Source organism: Primulina huaijiensis, chromosome 17 (genome assembly GCF_012295235.1).
Source record: "Primulina huaijiensis isolate GDHJ02 chromosome 17, ASM1229523v2, whole genome shotgun sequence".
In the NCBI taxonomy this organism is placed as follows: Eukaryota; Viridiplantae; Streptophyta; class Magnoliopsida; order Lamiales; family Gesneriaceae; genus Primulina; species Primulina huaijiensis.
This window is the reverse complement of record NC_133322.1, coordinates 7,747,051-7,757,930: the sequence shown is the minus strand read 5'-3', so window position 1 is coordinate 7,757,930 and position 10,880 is coordinate 7,747,051. Positions and strand designations below refer to the sequence as shown.

Here is a 10,880-nt window from a genome sequence, read left to right as displayed (position 1 = left end):
CAAAAAGAATTCTGAATTTAAGAACGAATACCTCACAGCGATAAATTAAACAGTAAAAACAACACTTAAATCAGACTAGATAATTAGCCAAGTATTTTTTGGTATACAATCTCCATGAATATTAAATAAAAATAAAACAAAAGTGTACAAACTAATTTCGTAGGAGATGATCCGCACAACCTCTTCTTGCTTTCCAAGTTGTGCTGTACTTGAGATTGGTTGGGAGTTCTTTTTTTTTTTTTTTTGTTATTCTTCCTTCTCTCTTGCCGCCTCCCTTTGTACGTGAGTTGTGTAAGTCAAAGAAAAAAAATTGGGTCCAAATAATATCAAAGCCCAATTATTTAAAATTAAACCTAATCATTAAAAAATAAAAGATATTATTTTTCTTGATATAAAAATTCCTTATTCCTCACTAGGCAGCCAATGAATCGTCACAAGGCGTGATCACGTCTTATCCAAAAACATCTTTTGAATTTTTCTGCTCTACGTCTTCCACTAAGATCATACCGACAACTTTAATTGTGATAAAAAAATCACCCTTTTTAGCTCAGATTTATCGCAAGAGCAGAAAACTTCCTTTTACAATAAAATCACACAAAAATGTGTCAATTAAGCGCGTTGAAAGTGGTAACAACGAGAGACATGACAACAAAAAAAATGCAACTATTATGAGTTTATCAGCCAGCTTCTTTGCAAGCATCAGATCAAAGAAGTAATTCCTTATCTTCGGTGCCTGAACAATTGTGGTAGCTTTGACTACCCTTAGGACTATATCTTCCAAAGCGATGAATTTATTTAAAACTGATTTCTTCTGCAATCGCTTGGCCAATACTTCAGTCCTAAATCTGACCCAATCATTGTAAGCTTTCAATTTCGATTCAGAAAACTCATTTACTTCTTCCCATATCAAATCAATATGAGTCTGAATCGGGTTGGTTGGTCTGGGCTCTTCAATCATCTTGTCCTTACCTTTCGGGTCAGTGAGGGCATGAGAAATGCTCATCCCTGAAACAGTTGCATCCACTTTCTCTCTTATCACCACTCCCTTAGGTCTGGCAAAAGGTAGTTCAGTTTGTTTGGTGATGGTAATCAGTGGTGCCTTTACTCCAACTTGTTTCTGTTTATCACCAGATTCGGTGATAGTCTTATTTGAAGGAGCAGTTGGAGGCGGTAACTGCTGTTCAGTTGAGGACGTAACTGGAACTGCCTTAATTGGTATTGCACTGATCGGCTGTTCAGCTCCAGTTTGCCTCAGTCTGTCAGTTGGAATGGCTTCCAAGGCAGCTACTGGTTTGGTTTTTTGAGTCCTTGGCTTATTCATTATTTTCGGAGATGGAGTTTTCTCCGATTCAGTTTCAGTTTCGCTAACAATCAGTTTCTTTTTGATTGTTTCTTTTGATACAAGTCCTTGGTCTTCTTGACTGATTTGGGAGCTGCCTGCGTCCCAATCTCCTTCTTTATTTTGATAAACTGTTCAGGAGACATGTCAAGCTTGGTTTTTGGTGGCTGAACATTCCGAGCATTGAAGACCTTGTATTTGGATGATTTCTCAGAAGATTCATCCACCAAACCTCTATTTTTCGGCATAAAACTGATAGGCACAGTAAAGTCTTTGGACTGTTTTGATAATTGGACCATGTTTTTTAAAATATTGAACAATATGATTGACCAGTTCAGCTTTCATCCTTTCACCAAAGCATCCATTAATTGAAATTTCTCCAGAATGAGGGCAGCAAAAGACCCTACCTTAGCTAGAAGACCTTTGGCTACGATATCTACCAACAGCTGATATTCAAATTTTAGCTCCTTCTTGGGATCAAAAACTTTGATTTTCCTCCCATCAACAGATAAGAGTGATTGCATCTCTTCCACATCAGTAATTTTTACTTCCGAGTAGTGAAGGAGGCCATCAGACGACAGTTGGAAGAACTTGCTAAACGCTTCTTCATCAAGAAACAGCAACTTGCTATTAACAGTTGTTGTGATTTTTCCTTCAACTGAGATGAAGCCGTTGCTGTAGAAATACTGAATCTCTTTTGAATAAATTTCTTGAGTAGATGTCCCAAGAAATTTCCTTAAGCCCGATGCTTCCAGTTTCTGATAGATACTTTGAACTGCTGTGTCCTTGACAGAGAGGACGGAGTCGAAATCGATTGCCATAGCATTGAGCATGTAAGCTGGGAATTGGCTTGCCATTTCTGATTAGAGTATTTGAGAAGAAGAAAGATCTTTTAATGTTTGATAAGCTCTGGAAACTGAAATGCACGTGAAGAAACTGAAATGAGGCGGCACAATTGTTAGAGTATGTGCCCGTCGAGCCAAGTGTTGGCCGAGTGTTCACAATGAAACTCTATGTATAAGTAATCTTTATTTTAATAATATTTGAAATTATTATTTTGGCACATCTTTATCTGTATACCCATGCTAGTTGCATAGATAAAGGCCTTGAATATACAAATAGTAGAAAGAATATGAGATGCTCATATGATGAGTATCATGAAACTCATAATTGGAATATTGTATATTCTAAACAGTTCCTAGTCGATTCAGCCGCCGCTAAGTAGGATATAGGCCGCTCGAGTTCGAGACTAATATCTGCGATGTGAGTACCATGTTTCATTGGTAGGGGACATTGTGATGTCCGAGCATGCAGATAGGTGCTCCTGGTAGAGTGCACTGAACAACCCTCCATAAAGACTTTCCAAGTGGTTCTCACTTATCGAGTGGAAATGTCCTAGTTTATGGTTGTACACCATTAGTCCTTACGACCCGGGACAACATTGAGACTCTATGTGCTAGCATTGCACTTTGACTTGTTTACCGACTCTCATGGGGTTATCAGGTGGCAAGGTTGGGTGTTTTGGCGAAACATATAGGAGTCGATGCATTGTAGTCGGGGATTCACCGCTTACCTTCGGGTATGGATATCCTATGTGTATGTAGTTTGAAATCTCTGATCAGAGTATGGTGGTAATTATGAAAGGGGTTTCATAGATTACACCATCGATGCAACTACGACATGACACATAGTATCGATTCATTGACAACTCTCGATATACCAATGGTTGTCGAATCGGTCGGGATATATGAGTTGAAGGGACCGTACTGTACGCTAACCATAATTGAATGGTTCTTGCAGGCACTATCATTTGATACCTAGGGAATCATGTAAGCGATGCTGCTAGGCGTTTAACATGATTGGTTGGGTACTATCAGACTTGAGTTCTGACGTTCTTATTATCAAGGAGTTGATAATTAAGAATGGAGCAATTGGGGTATGCTCGTATAAGGACATGTTTAGTACGAATCACATGGAGATGTGAACCCACGGCTAGTTGTATCAATGAACCATTGAGGGCCACACAAGTACTAGCTTTCTAGATCCCGTTGAGAAGTAAAATAGTTCAATGTGTTGAACGGCTTATAAAGGAGTTTAAAAGCGTAAAGAAAAATAGAAGTACGACTTCTATGAGAGAATGTAACTTTTAATTTATGAATTTGTTCCTAAAATTAAAAGTTGGCCAAATAAATAATGTATTTGAAAATTTTGATTTTCATAAACATTATTAGGGACTAAATTAAATTAATTCAAGTGTTGAATTAATTAAACACTAGTGGACCTAGTAGAGTCCAAATAATTAAATTAATTCAAGTTTTGAATTAATAACATTGGGTCTTGTAGAGTCCAATTAGAAATAATTATTAAACTAGTGAGCTTGAGTAAATTCAAGTAATGTTTAATTAGTCTCAAATATGTGTGAGAAAATTAAATTAAGTCCATGGATATTTAATTATTAAAAAATAAATAAATTGCATGCATGGGAGGTGAAAGGTTGGGAGACAACTTTTTCAATCTCCAGGGCTTCGGATGATAAAAGTGTTTTAGCTTTCCCACAACCAAGACAAGTCATCATTCTCCCATTCAAGACATGCTATGGCCGAAATTCTCACACTCATTCTCTCAAAATTTTTCTCTCATCTTGTTCTTCAATAGTTGGAGAAACAATTATCTTCTCAAAGAAAAATGCCCTACATTTTCTAGTGCAAGTGTAAGGTGGATCTTCCTAGTTAGTGGTGGGCCTAATTTTGAAGGAAAGAAGGAAGCTTGTAGATTGTCTACCTTCAAGAGCTAAGTTGTTTACAACTTAGTTGGTGCTAAACATCAATCTCAAGAGATTGATAGGTATATTTCTATAAACACCCTATGTATGACATTTTGGTGTTTTTGTATTTGCTACACATTCTAGTGAGGTGTTCGAATTTTTCCTCGATGAAAAACAATTTTAAAAACTTCCGTTGCGCATTTGAACACCTTATTCGATCCCCTTTCAACAATTACTTATGTCAGTGACTGTTCAAATTTTTGGATACGTGTTAGTCCAAGATAAGTTTGAATAAAACGTGTGTACGTGTAATAAAAACGTGAATAAAAGTCTAATGGACTACGGGCCACGTTACATATTAGTATTCAATGAATGATATAAATTAAATGTGTATTTTTAATAGTCACGTCATTTAATATAGAATATTTATCTAATAATCAGTTAACCTATTTGACAAGATTAAAAACACATATACATTCAAAAATCTGATATAAGGGTGAGATTTCATACCTTTTTATGTCAAAAAAGAATTTCATCGCATAAATTCCACCCATTCTTTGAGCAAATGATTTTATTGGATAAATTGCCGTTTGACCCATAAATTATGTCTTGTTTTGCACTTGCACCCTTTTCAGATAAGGCTGTTATCCTAAAAAATTACCAGTTTTAAACTTCATTCCTTCATGGCTCTGTCAGTTGCTTCTTCTTCATTCTCAAGCTTTCCAAAAAGGTCAATAAATTTTGAACTGTTTACTACATTTTCTTGCAATATTGCATTTCTGGCCTTGATTTATTTATGTAACTTAATCTCTGCGCAAATATATATATATATATATATAGGGAAGTGTGGAGAAAACCTCTCCCAGAGAAGATAGCAAAATGGTTGCAGCCGAAACAGAGCCGTTTGAGTGCTACGAAAGGCGTTTCCAGCGTCTGCGAACCGCATAGGCCGCTGTGGCTAAGTGGAAGTTCGTCGACCCCCGAGTGGCTGGATGGAAAGTAAGAATTTTTATGAATTATTCGAGCTATTGTAGCTGTTAAACCTGTTTGTACCAACAAATTACCATATCATAATCACATTAATGATCATACTGACCTTTGCCTCTTGCATTTTATGTGCGCGTAATTATTTATTTATTTATTTATCAAGAATGAATGAGTTTAAATAATATCATTAATATGTAATAGAATGTTTTTGTCTTTAGGGATACCCGTAATTTAATTTCTTTTTATCTTGTCGGGAAAAATATTTTTTGGATAGATTGTTGTTTGACCATCAAGTTATGTACTTTTAGCACTTGCACACCATCGTGTAGAATAAATGAGGCTGCTTTTATCCACGCGCCTTAGAAAATAATCAGTTTTGGAATTCATTCATGGTTCTATCCATTGCTTCAACTTTGTTTTCGATCATTCAAAATAAGGTCACCAAATCGTGAACTTTTATTGCTTGGTTTTACTACATTTATTTCTTGCATTGCATTTCCGACTTCGGGTTTGGTAAAGTTATGTAACTTAATCCCTGCACAACAACATACATGTATCAGGGAAGTACATAGAAGATCTTTCCCAGAAAATATTACAACGTGGTTGCAGCCGAAACGAAGCCGTTTAAATGCTACGAAAGGCGTGTCCAGCGTCTGTGAACCGCTTCCTCCCGATAGGCCATTGTGGTTCCCTGGAAGTTCACCCCCTGAGTGGCTTGATGGAAGGTATGCGTTTCAAGTTATTTTCTATGCATTGGTTGGATATCATGAGTATTAGATTTCGCAACGTCGGACTATATCAATGTGATGGATAATCTGTTTTGTAGTCTTCCAGGAGATTTTGGCTTTGATCCGCTTGGATTAGGTATGGAATTCATTCACATTTATTAGGAATATGTTTTTGAAATATTCTAGATTACTCATTAATTGCTAAGTGGATGACCGATCGGTTTAACGTATAGGATCTGATCCTGAGCTGCTCAAATGGTTTGCACAAGCCGAGCTGATGCACGGTAGGTGGGCGATGCTTGCAGTTGCTGGAATCCTTATCCCCGAGTGGCTGGAAAGTCTCGGATTCATAGAGAACTTCTCGTGGTACGATGCTGGTGCTCGAGAATACTTCGCGGATCCGAAAACCTTATTGTTTGTCCAGTTGGTCTTGATGGGGTGGGTCGAGGGGCGGAGATGGGCTGATTTTTTGAACCCTGGATGTGTCGACATTGAACCGACGTTGCCACATAAGACTAAGCCGAAGCCTGACGTTGGATACCCTGGTGGATTGTGGTTTGATCCGCTTATGTGGGGAAGGGGGTCGCCTGAGCCAGTGATGGTATTGAGGACTAAAGAGATCAAGAATGGGAGACTGGCAATGCTGGCTTTTGTCGGCTTCTGTTTTCAGGCTGTATATACTGGGCAAGGCCCCTTGGAGAACTTGGCGGCACACATTGCAGATCCTGGTCATTGCAACATTTTTTCGGTACGAATTCGATGGTTTACGAGCTTATATTATCCATGTCAGTTCAACTTGAACTGGTATAGGGCCTTTTCCAAATTGTTGTGTTTGATGCAATATTGCTACTGTTTCCAGGCTTTTAGAATGCAGTAGGACGACAATACTCTACTTCTTGAGGCCACGGGAGTGAAGGAGGTTGTTCAGGTGGTATAGAACAAGATATATTCTGAATGATGAATTTTATGTAAATTTTGTATATCGGAAACATATCGATTCATACATCTAACAAGAAGAAAATAATTGAAATGTTTACATCACTTGGTTTCATGCATAATGTATTCTCTATTATTTGAGCATGGCAAACATTTGCATGAACGACTCCACATACTTACTGTCACGCCCGAGCACACGAGATAGGTTGCATAGGCTCGAAATTCATATCCGGCAATCGGGATGGTTTAAAATACTTAAAAATGGACTTCAGGACTTGGAAAATTTCGACATGACTTTCTCGTAAATAGAACATACAAAAAATTTTAAATATATGTAATAGAAAAATGACTCAAGAAAGATATTGTTGTATTCATAAACAATCACACACAAATACCAATCAGAAACAAATCAACAAATTACAAGCACAAGTTCAAATATAGTCGTCAAGGCTCACAAGAATATAAACTAAATCCAAACTCACCATAATATCTCCAAATAACCATACAAATACACGGGGTATGTCCTCGATAAATAGACTTTGATATAAAACTGACAAGACTATGATATAAATATAAATGGACTAACTGAGATACTTCAATTCTGACCCACAGGCAATCATATCACTCATGAGTTCCACTTGTAGAACTTCCGCCTCGTGCTGCAAGACTACTCGGGTGACCTATCATGTGCCCAACAGCAACCACATTAGTCATCCAGTATAAAATACTGGGATTATGATTCTGGTATGAAACATTTAAACAACTAGTACATATATCGTGCTGTGTCCAATAAACACTCACGACTCAGCCTCCATATAGCTTATAACGATACAACATGAGGGCACAATAACAATGAATAATAACAATATTTCAAGTGCTTATCACACAGAAAATACATCAATAAATAGACAATCTTAACTTAATAACTTCAGTCTCAGGGAAACCCGAAAGTCACTCGCTGAATCCGGAATATCAACCACGTGTGTCAGGAATACAATACAAGAAGACAACAGTTAACAAGAATTATACGGCTCAACATGTATGTCATAATATCATGCCCTAAATTAAATACCAGAATATGTCACTTTAATAAAAAAAATCAACGAGAAATTTAAGAAAATCATACAAGCCACATAATCACATTAACACACATAACGATACATAAATATGTTTAAAACATAATTTATACGTTACCATCGTAAGTTACCAAACTGTAATACACCTAAAACGATTTTGAAAGAATCACAAGCTCATCTCATCGATCTAACAATTAAGATAACAAGTCGAATAATTCTTAAATTCACCAATAAAGTTAAAGTAATCTAAATTATTCCCAAATTTACTAAACTTGAAGTTATTCGCTAAAATCCATAATTATCAAAACTTCGTCTCGATATTTTCAATAATTCACCAATACACATTTATTTCCAATAATATCCAAAATTGCTTATTAAATTTAATATTCAACTAAAATCCCTAAAATATTCAACAAGTCATTTAATTTCCAGCGTTACCAATAAACCAATTATTTGGCTAATTTTTATTCCGAAGTTATCACAATAACCTCAATCATAACTGTTTTTAACAGTAACTCTTAGTATAGTCTCACAATTAACTCGATACTAATTTCTTCGACAGAAGATTATACCATTAACATGTTCCAACCTTCGAACCTACAACGTAAACCCGATATATACATTAATATAACACATTATAATCAACTAAACGAATTTAAATCAGAGTGGCTAAAAATTCAAAAATAGGCAGGTTACAATTTGAACCAGAGTTGAAATTTTCTGACTTGGATACGCCAAGGTTAGAGCTTAAACTAGTCGCTGGTGGTCTAGAGGTAGTATCTCACCGGACAATCGCCAGAAAACTCATTGGAATTTACGCTACAGTAGTTGGAAGATGGCTTGAAGGACAGGGGAGCTGAATAGGCTTCAATAAAACATCAACTGGCTACAAATCAACCATAAATCGAAGCTAAAACTCACATAGATCGAATCCTAACAGTGCATTTTCAAAATTTAATAGCATAACAAAGGGATCGTGCGGAACGAAACATATAAAGAATCAAAAGTCATGAAACGTGTAGTGTACGATCGAGTTTTCAAAAATAACATGAACATCAATATTTTAAAACATACTTATAAGCTCACTTACTTGTTTTTTTCTCGAAGTAAGTGTAAATGATTTGCTGCTCGAAATGATATTCCCTTGATGCTCGAACTTGGCTCAAACAAGGGTGGTCGAGTGTTGTTCAGAATTCGGTCCTGCTTGGCTTACTTCTTGGACGACACTTTTTCTTGGAAATGAGTAGAGTGTTGCTCGAATGTTTTGTTGAATTGCTTTCGGAATATGAGAGATTTCAAGCTTGTGAAGTGTGATTTATGTGTGGTAGTTGGTGTCCTTTTATAGAGAGTTGGTATGGCACCCCACTACATGTCATGTTCCCATGTCTCAAGCCACTACTCAATAATCATTCAGCCTCTAAGCCATGTTTTTATGCCACTAAGTCATGTTTAATTAGCCACTAAGCCACGTTTTTATGCCACTAAGTATGTGGATTTTCAGGGTCTTCACATCCCTCCCTCTTATTAGAAGTTTCGCCCTTGAAACTTGAGTTCTTTTGCGTTTCAAAGAGATAAGGGTATTGCTTGCACATTTTCTCTTAAGTTCCCAGGTAGCTTCTCTTTCGGTGTGATTAGACCATTGTACTTTGACGTATGAAATGGTTCGTTGCGTAAGTACTTGGTTCTTGGTGCCCACAATTCGAATAACAACTTATTTGTACTTTAATTCTTCATTTAAGTTTCTTTCGATTAAAAGTGGTCCATCTTCAAGAATATGACTTGGATCCGGAATATATCTTATTAGTTGCGAAACGTGGAAGACATTGTAAATTCTTGACATATCGGGTGGAAGTGCTAATTTACAAGCAAGATTTTCCATTTTCTCAAGAATTTCGAAATGTCCGACATATCTAGAATTCAATTTTCGAGCCTTATTGAATCGGATCACACCTTTCATGGGTGAAACTTTCACATATGCTTTCTTGCCCACTTCAAGTTCCACTGGTATTCTCTTCATATCTGCCCACTCTGTTGAACTTGTGCAGTCTTTAGTCTCTTCTTGATCATAGTAACTTTATCCACTGTTTCTTGGATCAGTTCGGGTCCGGTGATGGCTCTTTCCCTTACTTCATCCCAATACAGTGGTGATCAACATTTTCGTTCATACAGAGCTTCGTGCGGTATCATTCCAATATTGCTGTGATAAATTATTATAAGTGAACTCAATTAATGGCATATGTTTACTCCAGTTACCACTGAAGTCTAGAGCACATGCTCTCAACATGTCCTCAAGAGTTTGTATTGTCTTCTCTGTTTGGCCATTAGTTTGAGGGAGATATGTCGTAATAAGAGTAATTTTAGTCCCCATAGCTTGTTGAAAGCTTTTTGAAAAACGAGATCCAAATCTAGGGTCTCTATCTGATAGTATGCTAGCTGGAACTTCATGTAATCGTACAATATTATTCATATATAAGGTGGCTAGTTTGTCCAAATTATAATTCATGCGGACGGGTAAGAAATGCATAGATTTTATAAGTCTATCTACAATTAATCATATAGCATCATAACTTTGTCAAGAATTTAGAAAACCGCCTACAAAGTCTATTGAAATATGTTCCCATTTCTATTCCGGATTTCCAATGGTTGAAGAAGTCCCCCAGGTCTTTGGTACTCAACTTTGACTTGTTGGCACACGTGACATTTAGAGACAAACATTGCAACGTCCTTTTTCATTCTACTCAACCAGAAGTTTTTCTTAAGTCTCTGTACATCTTGATACTACCGGGGTGGACTGAAAACTTTGACTTGTGTGCCTCATACATCACTTCTTATCGAAGATTATCAATGTCAGGTACACACAATCGTCTTTTCATCCACACGATTCCTTTGTCATCTATCTGGAGATCTAATGATTTCCTTCTTTGGCTTGTTATTTTAGTTTCAACAAGGAGAGATCTCAATCTTGACTTATCTTTATCGTTCTTGGAGGCATGGTTGTTCTGAAAGTAAAGCTAGGATCATTTTACCCATATTCTTCAAACTCAAAGTGT

The 10,880-nt window shown here is 36.7% G+C and overlaps 1 protein-coding gene across 2 annotated transcripts; it reads left to right on the top strand.

Annotated features, from left to right (window-relative positions):
• The first annotated feature begins 4,705 nt into the window (after positions 1–4,705).
• On the top strand, positions 4,706–6,733 carry LOC140962340 (photosystem I chlorophyll a/b-binding protein 6, chloroplastic). 2 transcript variants are annotated; one of them, XM_073421207.1, is made up of 6 exons: positions 4,706–4,833; positions 4,944–5,102; positions 5,651–5,815; positions 5,917–5,954; positions 6,052–6,566; positions 6,678–6,733. In XM_073421207.1, the coding sequence occupies exons 1-6, from the start codon at positions 4,787–4,789 to the stop codon at positions 6,693–6,695; spliced, it is 942 nt and encodes a 313-aa protein (XP_073277308.1). In that variant the 5' UTR covers positions 4,706–4,786; the 3' UTR covers positions 6,696–6,733. The 2 variants fall into 2 exon arrangements, with proteins under 2 accessions (XP_073277308.1, XP_073277309.1); XM_073421208.1 differs by lacking the exon at positions 4,944–5,102 and having other exon boundaries at positions 4,730–4,833.
• The last annotated feature ends 4,147 nt before the right edge of the window (positions 6,734–10,880 follow it).